Source organism: Thamnophis sirtalis, unplaced genomic scaffold (genome assembly GCF_051295495.1).
Source record: "Thamnophis sirtalis isolate CommonGarterSnake01/CBP01778 unplaced genomic scaffold, rThaSir2_p1.2 scaffold_6, whole genome shotgun sequence".
In the NCBI taxonomy this organism is placed as follows: Eukaryota; Metazoa; Chordata; class Lepidosauria; order Squamata; family Natricidae; genus Thamnophis; species Thamnophis sirtalis.
The window spans coordinates 12,467,094-12,485,521 of NW_028261386.1; the positions used below are offsets into that span (position 1 = coordinate 12,467,094).

An 18,428-nucleotide genomic window follows, 5' to 3' on the forward strand; every position below is an offset into this window, starting at 1 on the left:
TACTTAAGAAAGCATCTTTACAGTCCAGTCCTCTCCTTCCTTTCCAAAATGTAGAAAGAATAGAATAGAATAACAGAGTTGGAAGGGACCTTAGAGTTCTTCTAGTCCAACCCCCTGCTTAGGCAGGAAACCCTATACCATTTCAGACAAATGGTTATCCGACATCTTTAAAACTTTTATTAATGGTTTTAATCTCTGTTTTATGGATTTACTAGCCAATAACCCGGCATTGCCCAGGTATTTATTTATGGGGAGAAATGTCTGGACCAAAGGTACTGTAATTTCTAATGTTGGATTTTCCCCCTTACCAGAGGGAGCCCCCTTGTGGAGTACTGTGAAGCCGTTACCATGCAGCTCCACTGCTGTACAATAGAAGCCTTTTTATGGCAGTACAGTAGAAGCTATTTAAAGGCACAACAGGATGCATCTTAACAGAACACACACCCCGAGGGGTGTTAGGGGTGTCTTACCCCCACAGTATTTTTTTCCAGAGAGTAAGCTATCTGTGTATCAAGTTTGGTTGAAATTACTTGGGGCGTTCCAGAGCTTTGTTGGAACATACACACACACAGCCATTTATTTATCTATCTATCTATCTATCTATCTATCTATCTATCTATCTATCTATCTATCTATCTATCTATCTATCTATCTATGTATGTAGTGTCACAACCCCTGGTATGCCCAAATATGGGAGGAAGCCTACTGCTTCCTATCTCTGTCTATCGCCTCGTCACAAGAGACTATCCAGACAGAAACCCAATATTTTTACTGTTGCCTTTGTTACATTTTTGTTGTATTTGTGCTGATAAATAAAGGGAGACTTTATTATATTATATTCGTGTGTGTGTGTGTGTGTGTGTGTGTGTGTGTGTGAAAGAAGAAGATGGTGGACCACCTTGAGATGTTTTTAAAGGTGAGTGGTATAGAAAGAAAATAAATAGGTAAGGAGCATGCATTTTTTTAAAAATGCAGAAAATCACCTAGGAGAGATCCACATTTTATTTGGCCATGCTGGCACAATAGCATCTGTCTAATTCATGATTTTCATGAGGCCTTGCCCCACTCATCATCTTGGCAATATTTTGTTTTCTTATGTCTGCTTGCTTTTATGACAGTTCTGCGGTCCAAGAGTGACTTTTGCTGAACCTTGTAAAATGAATTTCTGTGTCTCGCAGGAGCAATTGGGAAATTCTTAATCAGAAAAGCAAAAGGAAGCTTCTGCACAGTGTTTGCCATTAGAGGAGAGGAAGGGAAGCAATTGGGTATGGTGAGGGCAGGTGTGGGGGCATCTTCTTTGATGGGGTGGTTGGGAGTGATTCACCAGCAGTTCAGAGTTCAAGAGAGCTAATGATGTCTGGGAAGTTCATCAAGATAGTCTCCACTTCCAAAAAATAAATAAAAGCTTGCAGGTTTAAGGACAGTAGACATTACCTTCAAATGAGGAGCAGGTTGGCTTTTATGCCAAAGGTGCTTTTTCAAAAGGTAACTGGATTTTCTTTGGTTTTGCTTGAAGACATTTCACTTCTCACCCAAGAAGCTTCCTCAGTTCTGATTGAATGGTGGAGAATGGAAGGAGTTATATTCCTTGTAGTCATCTGGTCGTTAGCACTCTTCTTGAGAATCCCTGAGGCCACTTGGAGGTTTATCTGTGCCCTCAGGGTCACCAGAATAATGCAAATGGATATGGAACCTTCTTGGAACTGCTAAAGCAGGGGTGTCAAACTCGATTTCATTGAGGACCGCATCAGGGTTGTGTTTGACCTCAGGGGGCAGGGGTGAGCTTGGCCAGCTTGTCAGGGTAGCCTGTGGTGGCAAGAATGCTGTGCCAGCAAAAATGAGCTCCCGAGCTCCGTTTTCAGCTACAACGGCCTCCTGCAACCCTCTGGCAGTGAAAATGGAGCTCAGGAGGACCACTTGCGACCCTTCTGAGTTCTGTTTTCACTGACAGAGACACTGCGGGCCGGTCCTTTACTGTTTCCAGGGTGGCTCCGTGGGCCGCATCTAAACACCCTGCGGGCCAGATCCAGCCTCTGGGCCTTGAGTTTTACACCACTGTGCTAAAGGACTGTGTTGTAAGCAGGAGATAGGTGATGTCATATCCCTCCCCCCTCTGTTGAAAAAGGGCTGTTCAATCTTAATATAGATGGCCTCTTTGACCCCACTTGCAAACCAGTGGTCCTCTCTGTCCAGAATGTGGACTTTGCTGTCTTCAAAAGAGTTATCTTTGTCTTTCAAATGCAGAGGGACTGCCGGATCTTGTCCTGATGGGTTTGTTCTCCTATGTTGTGCCATGTGTTTGTGAAGTGGTTGTTTTGTTATTCCAGTGTACAGATCTGCACATCTCACTGCATTTTATCAATTCTTGAGCATGTGTAAGTTCTGTAATTTGTTCCCAAGAATGTCAACCAATAGAAGAAGCTGAGGTTTAGATGTGTAGAAGAATATGGGCAAGGGGTCACCTTCAATTCAACCCTTTAGAGACATCCTATTCATAAGTCTTGTCCTGGTGTCAAGCGCTTGCTAGACCTGTGAATGGAATGGATTTTCAACTGCATTATTGTATGAGTTCATGGAGTCGAACTAGGACGTCAGCAAGATTCTACCACCTATCTGTCCTTAACTGAATTACCATATTGCTAATTTTATGCAAATCTGAGCTTGTGTCCTGTTTCTCCATTCCGCTTCAGCAATGCCATTACTCTCTTTTTTGAATAATGAGTAACTAGCTGGAATATGCATGCTGAAATGTGTTCTTAAATAGCAACAGCAATAGCACTTAGATTTTTCACAGTGCCTTTACAACTCTCTCTAAGTGGTTTACAGAGTCTGCATATTGCCCCCAACAATCTGGGTCCTCATTTTACCCACCTTGGAAGGATGGAAGGCTGAGTCAACCTTGAGCCCCTCAGGATCGAAAATCCAGGTTGTGGGCAGAGTTAGCCTGCAATACTGCATTCTAACCACTGCGCCACCACGGTGCACTTTTGAAGGTGCGCTTGTAAGAAAATAATCTGTTGCAGAGTAAATGGGTACGCATAAATGCAGACAGTAACACAGGGAAGTTAGGCACGCTGGTGCGCTTATGCACGCCCCCTTACAGAGCTCTTAGGAATGGGGTGAGGTCTACAGTAGACAGTGTAAGGTTACAATTATGGGGGTTTGGGGATGTAACAACAGAGTCAGGTAGTGCATTCCAGGCATTGACCACTCTGTTACTGAAGTCGTATTTTCTGCAATTGAGTTTGGAGCCGTTTACTTTGAATTTGTATCTGTTGTGTGCTTGTGTATTATTGTGGCTGAAGCTGAAGTAGTCATTGACAGGTAGGACATTGTAGCAGATAATTTTGTGTACTACATGTAGGTCAGACTGTAGGCGGCACAGTTTTACATTGTCCAAGCCCAAAATTTCAAGCCTGGTGGCAAAGGGGATTCTCTTATGAGTAGAGGGGTGAAGTACTCTTCTCGTGAAATACCGCTGGACTCTCTCAATTGTATTAATATCTGATATAAAGTGCGGATTCCAGGCAGATGAGCTGTATTAGAGAATTGGTCTAGCAAAGGTTTTGTATGCCCCAGTTTGCAGTACAATATTACCAGAGAAAAAGCTTTGCAAGGTTAGGTTTGAATTTGTATCTGTTGTGTGCTTGTGTATTATTGTGGCTGAAGCTGACGTAGTCATTGACAGGCGTGGCACGACAAAACCGCGCCCGATTAAGCCATGCCCGATTAAACCACGTCGCTGACGTCATCAACAGGGCGACAACAGCCAGCGCGGAGAAAGAAGGGTGCTTTAAATAGCGCTTTGAAAGCAAGCCGATTCAACTTAAGGTAAGGGTTAGCTTTAGGGTTAGCTTTAGGGTTAGGGTTAGGTAAAGGGTTAGGTAAAGGGTTAGGTTAAGGGTTAGGATTAGGTTTAGAGTTAGGTTAAGGTTAGGGTTAGGGTTAGGGTTAGGTTAAGGGTTAGGTTTAGGATTAGGTTTAGGGGGGTTAGGTTTAGGTTTAGGGGTTAATTTTAGGTTTAGCATTTACAGCGTGCTTCTGTTTCCGCGCTGTTGTCGCCCTGTTGATGACGTCAGCTACGCGGTTTCGTCGAGCGCGCTTTAGTCGAACGCGGTTTTGTGGTGAAACCATTGACAGGTAGGACATTGTAGCGGATAATTTTGTGTACCATGCTTAGGTAAGACCAGAGGCGGCGTAGTTCTAGATTGTCCAAGCCCAAAATTTCAAGCCTGGTGCCATGGAGTATTCTGTTGGGAGTAGAGGAATGGAGGACTCTTCTCGTGAAATACCTCTGGACTTTCTCAATATCCAATTCCACTGAGATCTATTGGATGAAAGCCAACTGGGCAACTTTGAGCCCGTTACTCTCTCTCAGCCCAACCCACCTCACAGGGTTGTTGTTGTAGGGAAAAAAATGGAGGAAGGAGTATTATGTATATTCAACTACTGTACCTTTGGTTACTTATACAAAAATAAAGGAAGGATAAATACTTAATAAACAAAAAAAATTGGAGAGAGTGGTTTCTGTTCTGACCCCCCTCGTCCTACACCAAAGCACGCCAAGACAGATACTTCAAGGATTTATTAACACAGAGACAAGACCTTGGCAGCAATCCAACACAGTCCAGACGTTGGCAGCAATCCAGCACAGGCTAACCTTGGCAGCAATCCAGCCTGCCAAGCTAGCCACGAGAGTTCTCCAGCTCTAGTGAATATGTTGACTCCTGCAACAGGCGTGTGCACAATCATTCCTTTTATAGTCTTGAGAGGAGCCTAATTACCACCAGCTGAGTGCAATTATCTCCTGTAACTGCGTAACTGTTCCTTATGCCTATTAGCTCTCCGTTTCCGGGCATCCAGGACCAACTCCCTTGTCTCCTCCCCACTGTTCCAATGCATGACGTCACGATCACACTCCCTTGTCTCCTCCCCATTGGTCCAAGGCTCAGGCGCCTCCTGGTGGCCAACCAGCCTCTCTGCGCCCTGCTCGGAGTTGGAACCCTGTCCAGGGTCCTCCACATCCTCCAGAGCCGACTCATAGGGCCCCTCGCTGTCGGAGTCTGGTGGCAGCTCCAACGGCTCCTGCTGGGCCACAACAGGTTTCTAAATTAATCATGTATTAATCTTGATTGTTGGATGAGAGTTAAACATGCCTTTTTTTCTCCTGATTTTTCTCTTCCAGGTGCAAATTTTTCAGCCTGACTGAGACACCTGAAGACTACACGGTCATAGTGGATGAAGAAGGATTTTTAGGTGAGATACCGCATTCCTCTTCCGTTTATTGTGTTAGCCAGCCGAGAAGATTATAATGTTATTTATATTGTTAGACTAAAATATATAAAGAATGGTTGTCAACTCTGAAGTGGGCCTGAGCGAGGCCATTTTCTACCTTCAGCGTTGCCACACTGGAGCTGAGGGTTAGGGAGGGGGGAGGAGAGATAGAGGGGGTTTGTAGCCAAAACAAAATACTTTCTCTTGGGAACCAAGGACATTCCCATAGGTGGTCAGAGAGAGGCAGAGTGACATTACCAGGCAACCGGACAACACAGTGATTGGACCATGTGACTGTTTTAGGACAACTATTTTTCTGAAATATTATAAGCTGCGATGGCGAGCCTTTTTTGGCGTGCGTGCCATAAGTGGGGGGAGTGCAGGGGGGTTGTGCATGGGCGTGCCACACCCATAATGCAACGTATGCCCCCCCCATTGCGCATGCAAGGCGCTCCCTCCCCCATTTTTGCATGCTTTTTTTGCCCTCCCCAGGCTCCATAGGCTTTATAGGAGTCTAGGGAGAGTGAAAACAGCCTCCCCCCCCCCAAGGCCCTCTGGAAGCTTCAGGGATGTTCAGGAGGCTTCCCTGAAGCCTCCAGAGGGCAAAAAACAACCCTACGAGCAAACCGGAAGTCAGGGAAGCCTCCTGAAGGTCCCTGAAGCCTCTGGGCGGCTTAAACCGACCCTATGAGCAAACCGGAAGTCCGTTCCAGAACTTCCAGTTTGCCCATAGGGCCGTTTTTTTGCACTCCGGAGGCTTCAGGGAAGCACCTCCCGGGGGGGGGGGGGGGTTCTTTTCACTCTGGAGCCAGGGGAGAGCGAAAAATGGCTTTTAAAAAGGCTGAACTCAGCTGACAGGGCAACGCCTCGTACCATAAGTTTGCCATCCCAGTTATAAGGTTTTCTGAGCAGCGGCTTGGACTAGAAGACCTCCAAGGTCCCTTCTAACTCTTGTTATTCTTTTCTGCTATTCTACATTCCATCTTCACCCCCAACTGATTCCCTTCAGTAAGTTTAACTGCCTTTTCAGTCCCAGCCAGCATGATCAGTGGTCAAAGGCAACAGGAATATATCGGAAGAGCATACCGATTTAAGCTCATTCCCCAAACCTGAATCAATTCAGTAGCCAAGAGACGCCATTAATGCAACAGTGGATGATTTAGGAAAATATTTAACATTTTCAAAACTGTAGCATGAAAAATCATTAAGATAACTCTTTAAAGAAGATTCCCTCCCACCCAAGAATTCAGCCGAATAACCAAAATACAATATTTTGAGCCAGGTCATTTGTGTCTTGGCTAAGAACTCTGGATTGATTTGTTCTATGGTACATTTGTTTGTTTTCTTTGCTAGGATGATCATTGCATGATAAGAAAAAGTTCATTATTATTAAGACCTTTGCCAGATGTTTAGACTTTATTTGGCATTTTTATCGATCTACCAAGTATTTCCCCGAAAGCAGATGGTGTCTGAAGGTATTAAAGGCATCATGGCAGGATGTAAGTTACTGTTTCAAGTAAAGCTGTCATTTGTAATTGAGTAGGGTTTTGTCAGTGCCAATGGTGTTCAAATAATGCTCCAGATGTTTTGAGGTTGCACCCAAGGCACTTATTTATATTGGTACTATCTTTGCTTTCTTTTGTCATAGTCATTCTCTTTCCATTTACGGGTCATTGTATTTTGTTATATTCTCCAGTTCTTTCTCTCCTATTTTGCTCTCTCCAAGTTCTGCCACTTCTACTATCCAGACTTTATTGTCTTTCTTATCAACAGTTGTTAAGTCTGGGTTGTTATGTGGCAGACGCTTATCTGTTTGATTCTAAAGCCCTAGAGCACTTTAGCTTCTTCATTTTGATTGCTTTCTCTATTTTGTGGTACCACCAATTGTTGCTTGCAGGTATTCCTTGCATATATTCCAAGAACTGTTGCTACTTCATCATGCCGCAGCCCTCCCGAGCTCTGTTTTCGTTGGCAGAGGGTTGCAGGAGGCCGTCTCAGTCAAAAACGGAGATTGGGAGTCCGATTTCGCTGGCAGAGGCACCGTGGGCCGAGCTTTCACTGTCTTCAGGATGGCCCGGAGGGCCCAATCTAAGCACCCCGCGGACCAGATCTGGCCTGCGGGTCTTGTGTTTGACACTCCTATTTTTAACCAGTGGTTTTGGTTTTCTACGTCATGTGAACCTTGCCCTTGTAAACTATAGGTCAGAGCCTAGTGTTTTGCCCAGCTCCAGCTGTGTGAAATATGATATAACTATAGTATTCCTGATATTATGATACTATACATTACTATCATAGCAGTGGTGGGATCCTGCCGGTTTAATAACCGGTTCACTCCACTCATTTGACACATAATCTGACACACGCTCTGCATGCATGCGCAGTTTTAACAAAATGTAACATCCACATTACTTCTGGGGAGTAACACAGCTGAAGCGCAGCAATTTGCTCTGCCGCACAAATCAGCTGAGAGGATATAGGTAAGTAAAGCGCAGGGGCAGGAGGGAGAGTCAAACTGATCGTTGGAGCAAACCGGTTCCCTCCCATCTGATCGTCGGAGCTAATGGTTCACCCGAACTGGTCCGAACCGGCTGAATCCCATCCCTATATCATAGCATTACTCAGGACATCAATAGTCTAAAGATGTTATCATTAAGCTTTCTAATACACCATCATCCCTGGTGTATTCTTCGAAGGAGGTCTGCTATATTGTGTAGCTTTTAATGAAATAGATATAGCCAAGAAGAATGATGTAGATCAGTGTTTCTCAACCTTGACAAGTTTCCCCAATGCTGGCTGGGGAATTCTGGGAGTTGAAGTCCACCCATCTTAAACTTGTCAAGGATGAGAAACACTAATATAGCTCATTGAGTCTTTCCCCCTATAAGTGGCAAAATTAGGAGATCTAGAAACGTAGAAATCTAGGGGCAAACCTCTCTGCTAATAATATCTTTTTGTGTATAGTCAGAGAAAAAGCATCATGTACTGAAGCATATGAAATAGATGGCTACTACTGTTTCTGATTAGAATCAAGCTACATTTAGCAAATGAGAGGAAATAGATTTTTTTTCTTTTCTATTTATGAATGTCAGGGAGAAATTATGTGGAAAATTCTTTAAACTAATGGCCTGAGAAATGCTCTGCTAAAGCTATTTTTTACCCCTCTTCTAATTGCATCTTAAACATTAATAGCCTCCGCAGCCAGAAAGTCGCCCTCACGCAAGAGTCACACTTCACTTGGAACAATTTATTTCCCGAGATAATGAACTGGATCAGGAGAAGTTGGAGGAGGAAGAGGAAGTGGTGCTAATCAGTTGGCCCTCCTGTAGAAGTGAATCTGCTGAGCTTATAAGGAAACAATACGGAAAAGTTTAGAGGAAAACATTCTTGTCTAGCTTCAAATGAGGTTGGATTTGATGCAACACATTTATGTGTTCATCCTTCTCTGTTCCCTTCCAAGTATGGTCTCATCCTCTGGTGATTCAATAGGTGACAGAAGTCTAGACAGAAGTCTGAAAGCTTCAGAAAGTCTGAATGAGAAGCGAAACATCTTCAAGGGAAAACAAAGAAAGTCCAGTTCCTTTTGAAAAAGCATCTTTGGCTCAATAGATAAGAGTTCCAAGTGAGCCTAGACTGCTGTAGGAAGCTAAGCAGGGTCCATTTGGTTAGATTCAGGACCAGCAAGTATTCCAGGACTGTATGCTAAATATCTATCTATCTATCTATCTATCTATCTATCTATCTATCTATCTATCATCTATCTCTCTCTCTATCTATCCATCTATCTATCTATCTATCCGTGTGTGGATGTTCCAGCATAACTTTGTAACGCCCCAACAATTTCAACCAAACTTGGTACACAAATGAGTTACTCTCGAAATAAATACTGTGGGGGTAAGACACTCCTAACACCCCTTGGGGGCTCTGTGTGTGTGTGTGTGTGTTTTCTAGAATAACTGCACTACCTGGGTCGCAGAAATGAAAAGAACTGAATTATATCTATAGTGTCAAGTCACAATAATTTTGACAGTGATAGTGTGCATTTTAGATTCAAGTTCTGTTAAGATACAGCCTGTTGTGCCTTAAAATAGTTTCTACTGTACAGCACAGTGGAGTTGCCATGGTAACGACTTCACAGTACTCCATAAGGAGTTTCTCACTAATACAGGATTTGGATAAATGCATACCCAGGCAACGCTGGGTTATCAGCTACTAGTAGTGACTAAAACTCCACAGAAGCAGACAGTGGCAAGCCACTCCCATACTGTTGCCAAGAAAAGTAGATGAAAATATCTATGAAGACATTAGGAGTTAAGTTCAATTCCAAGGGGACGTTACTACTTTATCATTAAATTTTCAGCTGAGAGTCAAAAGGCTTACCTCCTCCACTGCTTTTTCCACATCTCTGTTCTTCATCAAAACAGTGAATAGTGAAAAAGGAATTGGAAGCAGAAGTTGGACTTTAAAGAATCAACGTAGTGAATTTACGTTTTCAAACTTCGATGTTGGGCGAAGCCTCCAGAAAATATTGTGGATGCCCAAGAAAACAACAAATGGATCACAGAAAACATCAATCCAGAATTTTTATTTGAGGCACTAACAACTAAGCTCAGATCATTATATTTTGGACACATTATTCAAAAATCCAGTTTTGATAATTCCACAATGCTGGAAAAAGTGGAAGGAAAGAGAAAAAAGAGAACAATCTGCGCCGAGATGGATAGACTCAATTTACCCTGGCAGTGGTAGTGCACCACTGGAAAACCTGAAAGATCTCCTGGAGAAAAGCCGCCTATGTGGCTCCTAAGAGTGGACATCAACTTGATGGGACAATCAACAAATCAGTGGTGACTTTTCATCACATTTTATGGCAAAGGCTGTGGATTAGATTAGCTTTACCCATCCAAGCATTCTCTAGGTTTGTTGGAATTGCAGTTTCAAGGATGCCTAGCTATTGCTTTCTTTAACACACCGATAGCATACCAGATTAGTGAAGGTTAAATTAAGTCGCGTGTATCCTCTATTGTAGAGTCTTAGACTTAACTTTAAAGAAAAAAAAATCTACTTAGATTATGAGAAGTATTTACTAGATCAAGGCAAAAAAACTGTAATTACTATTTTTAATTAAAACGGTGTTACCCATCCTTTAAAAATGGAGGGGAAAAAAAATACATTTTGCAAGTCCCTGCAATTTTCTTGCTGAGATTTTTTTCAAAAGTGGTTTGCCCTTGCCTTTTTCCTTGGGGGGGGGGGGGAGAGAGCTCACTCCATTACGCGGCGCTAGGGATTTGAACTGCCGACCTTCTGATCGACAAACTCAGTGTCTTAGCCACTGAGCCACCCTTAGGCATTTATTAGTCAACAAAAAATAAGTATTTTTTCATGGGAGTTTGTAATAAACAACTTGTTTGCCAGGTTTGAGATAGCAAGCAGTTCTGGAATAGGAGTGTGTGAGGAACTGATAATAATAATAATAAACTAATAATAGGTGTGTGTGAGGAAATAGACATTCCTCCTTCATATGAAGACTTGGAAGCTGTAGTTCCACGAGTATAGGTAGTCCTCGACTTAGGACCACAATTGAGCCCCAAATTTCTGTTGGTAAGCAAGACAGTTTAGTAGGTTTTGCCCCCTTTTACGATCTTTTTGCCACAGTTATTAAATCACTGCCGTTAACTTGGGGACACATTTTTAAAGTGAATCCGGCTTCCCCATTGACTTGGCTTGTCAGAAGGTCGCAAAATGTGATCACATGAACCCGGCATACTGCAACCGTCATAAATGAGAGTCTGTTGCCAAGAGTCTGAATTTTGATCACATGATCATGGCATCAGTTGTAAGTGAAAAAATGGCCGTGTCACTTTTTCAGTGCCGTCGTAACTTCAAATGGTCACTAAATGAACTGTTGTAAGTCAAGGACTACCTGTATATCTTCTCATGGAAACTTGTCAAATATATCACCAGTACATGTAATCCTTGATTTACAAAAGTTCATTTAGTAACCGTTCGAAGTTACAACAGCTCTGAAAAGCGTGACTTGTGACCCTTTTCCACACTTACGACTGTTGCAGCATCCCCATCGTTGCATGATCAAAACTCATATGCTTGGCAACTGACTCACATTTTTGACCGTTGCAGTCTCCCAGGGTCATGTGATCGCCTTTTGAGACTTTCTGACAAGCAAAGTCAATGGGGAAGCCAGATTTAATTTAACAAATATATAAGTACTGCAACTTCACAATTGCAGTAATTTACTTAACCACAGTGGGGGGGGTTGTAAAATGGGGCAAAATTCACTTAACAGCCGCCTCACTTAGAAACAGAAATGTTGGGCTCAATTGTGGTCGTAAGGACTACCTGTATGGCAAAGTTTCTGATGTTTAGTGTCCTTTTAACAATGCATTTTTCTCACTGGAGCTGGGAACTCGTGGTTAATCATTCAGAAATTTCAGGGTTTGCAAAGGAGTGGCTGATGAATAGCATGTCTTTGTAATCTCTGTGCCTTTCAGGTGATAAGTTGTTGTTTTTTTAGTCAATTATATATATTAACTATTGATGTACCATACTACCATAAAATCCTGCTGAAGAATTTGCTTAGAGCAATAAAAATTGAGACGTGCCTGATCTGCTATCACGATTGAGTTTTTTGCTGGCTTTGATTCAACTTGTCCTATTCCAGGAGCTGTGAGGAGCCTATGGCTAATTTTTAAGTCTTTTTCCCAAGAACCTTGTCTACTACTGATATCCACTTAGATTTAGAAGGGCCTTTGTAAAGTGCTGTGTAATATAAGAAAGGCAGGACAAAGTGGATGACAAAAATTAAATCTGATTTATTTTAAGTGAAGTGGAGTTAATGTAATAAATAGGTTCATTTTCCAAGCATTTACAGTAATACATTCCTCTTGTGTCACTTGGAGATGACAATTTGGAAGCAATTTTTAGAAGAGACAGATCCGATTTTTACCAGGGAAGGATGGTTGTGGCCCGCCAATGGCCACAGATGTAGCAGCAGATTCGGACAGTGAGGAGGTTGGGGTGGAACGTGGGCCGGTCCTGGAATCTGGGGAAGGCTCAGACGAGAGAGCTGTGTCAGAGGCAGAGATGGGGCCAGGGCCGTCTGATAGTTATCACTTGCCTTCGGAGTCAGACATCAATGAGGCAGACGAATAGCTGGAGCCTGTTCCCAATGTGTGCATGCACAGAGTTGCCAGACGAAGGGAACCGCTAAGGAACAAGTGTCAACTTGGGAGTAAGGCCGCAGATGGACAGTGAATGGCCCCTCCCACAGGGAATAAAAGAGGAGCGGTATTTGCAGGAGACAATTAGTTCATTCCTGCCTTCTTGCCAAGTATTGTGGAGTCTGAAAGATATCGGCTTGGCCACTCTCCAAGCCTGATAAAGGTCAGTAATTGTGAACTATTTTGAAAGACTCTGCGCCAGGACTCTGCTGGAGAGGAATTCACTGTAAATTAAATAAAAGGGGTTTATCGGGACGAGGACTCAGCTTCGCGATGCTGGGGAAGCCTAAGTCAGAACAAGGATACTATTCTGTACGGGCCCCTTCTTACTTCTTGCTGCTCAAATAAGTTCAGATGTATATGAGGAAAGGAGGAGTATTTTTGGATTTACAGGTAATTACAACCATTCATTTAGGGATCATTTGAAGTTACAAAGACACTGAAAAAAGTGACATGACCATTTTCCACAGTTATGACTGTTGTAGCATCCCCATGGTCACGTGATCATAATTCAGCCGTTTGACAACTGGCATGTATTTATGATGATTGCAGTGTCCTGGAGTCATTGACATTTGCGACTTTCTGACAAGCCAAGTCAATGGGGAAGCAAGATTCACTTAACAACTGTGTTACTAACATAACAGCTGCAGTGATTCACTTAACAGCTGCTACAAGAAAGCTTGCCAAAATTTTTTTGGGGGGGGATCACTTAATAACTGTCTTGCTTAGCAACAGAAATATTGGGCTCAGTTGTGATCATAAGTTAAGGACTATCTGTACTGTACCAAATAGTAATTGGCCCACATTTGTGCTGCAGTGTGATTGTGATAGCAACTGGTTCAACATTCATGTGCTGGCATGAATTTGTTGTGTAGATTAGTACTATCCTGATAAGATCTAGTTATGCCTTTAAGGAAATGCCCTACAATTTGAAGGGATGGAAAGTCACACTTATTTATAGAGTAGATGGCGGTCCCAAAGTGAGTTTCAGTAAGTGAGTTAATTGTAGTGCAAAATGAAAACATATTTTCTTCTCCATCTTCTTCCTTCCTTCGTGTCCACAAACACTGGTGCTCAGGGCCAGCGACCTTCAGGTGCCTTTAATATGCAGGAATCACATTTGGTGCAGATTCTATGTCTCTCAGTCTTCTGTTTAAATTGAAACCTGATAATAACTGGCAAGCAATAGGATGGGGGATGAGCCCACCCACCTTTCTTCTGCTGCGACCGATACATTTTCAGAAAGACAGGTTTACTACGGCTACAAAGAGAAATCCAAACAATAAGTAGAATTTTGGGGGAAATTGGATTGGTATAGGTCAGTGATGGCTAACCTTTTTTGCTGTTGCATGCTGAAAGCTCATGCCCACACCCATAATGCAATGCGTACGTGACATCACCTACTGCATCCCCACCCTCGCACATGCACACAGGACCCCCTGTGCTCCCCACCCCCCCACACATGCGCGCCCCCGTGTCCTGTTTTGCACCTAGTAGGCCTTCCTGCAGCCTTCTGGGTGCATCCCATTTTGTAAAAAAAAAAAGATAAGCAGAGTTCCAAAACTAGCTTGTAGATTCCCAACAATTTCATTTTCTCTTTGCAGGGCTCAAAAGCATCCATGCATCATTATTCCAAAAGCTCCTGCTGCTTTGCAGCATGTCAGATTTCCATTTAATCTCACTGTTAATTTAAGATCTAAAAAATAAATAAACTTAAAGTCAAGGGGAACAAGGAATCTGCTGGCAGCCCAAGGTTAGCATGGGAATCCATCATCATGCTTCATTATCCTTCAGTGGGATTATTAACATCATGGAAGATTTCCAACAAGATCAATATTCTCATGGATTCTGTGGCTGGATAGGAGGGAGTACAAGTGGTTCTCAATTTACAACAGTTCATTTAGCGACCGTTCAAAGTTACAATGACACTTTCTAAAAGTGACCTAGGACCTTTTTTCACAGTTACAACCTTTGCAGCATCCCCATGTTCATGTGATCAAAATTCAGATGCTTGGCAACTGGTTCATATTTATTACCGTTGCTGTGTCCCAAAAATGTGGGATCATCTTTTGCGACTTTCCAACAAGCAAAGTCAATGGGGAAGCCAGATCCATTGAACAACTGGGTTGCTAACTTATTAACTGCGGTGATTCACTTAACAACTGAGGCAAGAAAGGTAGTAAAACAGGACAAAACTCATTTAATGTCTCACTTAACAACAAAAATCTTGGGCTCAATTGTGGTCATAAGTCGAGGACTACCTATAGTTCTCCAACAACTGTGAGTCACCAGCCTCCCTCTAGTTCAGTAATGACTAACCTAAACCTGTGTGCGCATGCCTGTGCGTGCCTACAACCATAGGGCAATGCGCATATGATCCCCGCTCCTCTATGCATGCACACATGACCCTCCACCCCATTTTGGGCCTAGTAGAGCTCCCTGAAGCCTCCTGGGACCAAAAACTGGCTGTGGGGGGGAGCAACTCCCCCCACGCTTCCCTCGCCCACACATGCACACGCGACCCCACCCCACCTCATCGCGCATGCGTGGCAGTCCCAAAAATCAGCTGGAGGCGCGCGTGCATGCACAGGGGAGCTGAGTTGAGGCAATGGCTCACATGCCCGCAGAGAGGATTCCGCGTGCCAGAGGTTGATCATCACAGCTCTATTTTTTCCTCTCTGTAAACTGAGCACATATACTATATTGCCAAAAGTATTCGCTCACCCATCCAAATAATCAGAATCAGGTGTTCCCATCACTTCCATGGCCACAGGTGTATAAAATCAAGTACCTAGGCATGCAGACTGTTTTTACAAACATTGGTGAAAGAATGGGTCCCTCTCAGGAGCTCAGTGAATTCCAGCATGGAACTGTGATAGGATGCCACCTGTGCAACAAATCCAGTTGTGAAATTTCCTCACTCCTAAATATTCCACAGTCAACTGTCAGCTGTATTATAAGAACGTGGAAGTGTTTGGGAACAACAGCAACTCAGCCACGAAGTGGTAAGCCACGTAAACTTGTCCAACATCAGTGTGTGACTTCACAAATGCACTTCTGGAAGAATGGTCAAAAATTCCCATAAACACACTCCTAAACTTTGTGGACAGCCTTCCCAGAAGAGTTGAAGCTGTTATAGCTGTAAAGGGTGGACCGACGTCATATTGAACCCTATGGATTAGGAATGAGATGTCACTTACAGTAAGTTCATATGTGAGTAAAGGCAGGTGAGCGAATACTTTTGGCAATATAGTGTAGGAAGCCTTAATGAGTTTTCCAGCGGAAGTAGGCAATCAGCACCAGGTGTGATTTTCTATAAGGCAACCCTGTTTTCCATAAAGGGGGGGTACCAAGGCGATAAGGATGTGGCAAACAGAAGAGCCAATCAATCATAGAATTATAGATCATTCCCTGGCACATTTCTAGGCAAATCTCAGTATTTATAATACGTTACCAATGTTTGGGAATCACTGATCACACTGATTTCCCAGTTTGGTTCTGCTTTGGTAAAGAAGACAACAGAGCCAGACGGTATCAGGGCCGCTAAAGTAATATTGAGACAATAAAGTTTAAAGTCCTCATAAAATTTCATCAGCATCAGAGAAGAATCATTAAAGAGCAGAGACATTGTTCAAGCGGTTTAAAAATTGTGGAGAATAAACAGGTGCACGACTTGTGTCTGCTCACTCGGGAACAAATCCCATCGCCTCTGATGGAGATTAAGGTGAGAAACGATTGCAGTCTAAAATGGCACCTAAAAATCAGTGTTAGGTATTTGCTTGTAGTGACATGGTGATCATTGTCAAATGCAAGAGTTTATACACAAGGTAACTTCCAAAATTATTCTCCCAAAGAAAAGCCTAGAAATAGGCAGGCAGGCAGGATGAATACATGTATATTAATTTATTTAAAAGAATACAATTAATACTCAATTTGCAGTTGTAAACTGAGATGGTAAAGCAAACACTGCTTTACACTGTAAGTAAACCAATTACAAACTGATTTTCTATGGGTTGGTTTTACTAAAAACCAGAAGTAAGTACCAGTTTTTAAGCAAAAATGTCATAAAACACAGTCATGTAACCATACTGAATAGCACAGGCGGAATACCTGAAATGCAGTCATGTGACTGCAGGGGGAGTGGTTATCGGAACTTTGGAACTGGGTCGGAAATATCCCTGGGGAGAACTTCAAATGGTTGTTAAGTAACCAATCATAAGTCCAGGACTACCTGTATGGCTAGATCCGTGATGGCGAACCTATGGCATGCGTGCCACAGGTGGCACTCTGAGCCCTCTCTGCGGGCAAGCAAGATGTCATCCCAGCTCAGCATGTATGTGCGCCTCCTGCCAGCCAGCTGATTTTCAGGTCTCTGCTACGCATGTGTGGGACGCATGCAGGAGACACACACTAATGCATGAGGGGCAGAACACATGAGGGGGTCACATGCATCCGTGGGTCGTGGGGCACATGGGAGGGTCATGCACACATGCGTGGGAGTGCACATGGTGGCACGTGTATGCGCCGGGGCGGGGGGTGCAGGAGGGACACATTGCATTCGGCACTCGGCAACAAAAAGGTTAGTGATCAGTGGGCTAGATGTTCCACTGTATGCCCAATTTTCTTTGTGGTGCGTATGTCTGTATGCCTTCTCTGCTGTTTATTTAGATGGCATGCTAATTTAAAAACCACATCATAAAAACAGGCCTTACAAACATGGTCATCTGAAGCAACAAAATCTAATGGAACAGTGCAATTAATTCCATGATGTGTGATTGCGAGGTTATGCATAGTTATTTGAGAGTAAACACTGGAACTCAGCAGAGCCCTTGATATAACCTATTAATTCATCTTCCCAGAACCATAAACATTACTAAGCCAATCAAAATGCAACCCTGAGTTTTTAATTAGAAACATATTATTATTGTTGTTGTTGATGATGATGATATTAATTAATTTAATTTAGGCTGCAATTATTTTCCATCCTATATAGATCCAGACAGCTAAATTTCCTTTTTACAACCCTGTAATCCCTTAATTCAGGGTAGAGTCAGGGCGGCTGGATGGAGCTGAGCATTTACTAGCTGGATCCCCTTCCAGATGCCACATAGGGTTCTAGGGCAATTCAACATAGCCAACTCTCCACGGGATAAGAATTGCACTAATATCAAAGAAATGATGGAATAGAATCATTTTAAAAAGGATGCAAAAAGAGGGACAAAATGAAATGTGAATGACACAAAATGTTTTTTAAATTAGTTTAAATGCTCAAATGCTTAAATTGAATCACTGAATTGTCCTGCAGCAAATTGTCCTGCTGTGAGTTGGCCACGACAAGTTGTCCCAGAGTGAGTTAGTTGTCCATGCCGAGTTGGCTGCGGTGAGATGGCTGCAGCAAGTTGTCCCCTTCCTCTGTGTCAGTGGTTCTCAACCTGTGGGTCAGGACCCCTTTGGGGATCAAACGACCCTTTCACAAGGGTCACCTAAGACCATCGGGAAACACATATTTTTTTAAAAAAAATACGGAAAACATAAAATAATTTTATGGTTGGGGGTCACCACAACATGAGGAACTGTATTAAAGGGTCATGGCATTAGTTTCTCGCCCCGTTCCAACCGGTTCGGTTGGAATGGGGCCGGCGGCGTCCTCGCGCACGTGCACGTCACAAGCATGCGTACTAGCATCTGTGCGATGCTCCAGCTGCTCCTGGAGGATTGCGCAGGCGCTGTATGCGTCCTGCGCATGCGTGGAAGTGCAGAACTCGTCAAAACCGGGTAAGGAACGCGGGCGCGCGGGTGGGCCCTTCACCGTTCCCGGAAGTTACTTACTTCCGGGTTCGCCGACCAACCGGTTCGCAGGGACCGCCGCGAACTGGTTGAAACCCACCCCTGGTTTGCACCCACTGCTCTATGTGGAGT

General features: G+C 43.4%; 1 protein-coding gene across 1 annotated transcript in view; it reads left to right on the plus strand.

Moving 5' to 3' along the window:
* The window catches only part of CASTOR2 (cytosolic arginine sensor for mTORC1 subunit 2), a 102,858-nt gene that overhangs the window by 33,598 nt on the left and 50,832 nt on the right, over nt 1-18,428 (plus strand). Inside the window, exon 2 of the mRNA XM_087717199.1 lies at nt 5,186-5,256. Within this exon, the coding sequence (XP_087573325.1) occupies nt 5,186-5,256 (71 nt within the window). The remainder of the gene's footprint in view (nt 1-5,185; nt 5,257-18,428) is intronic.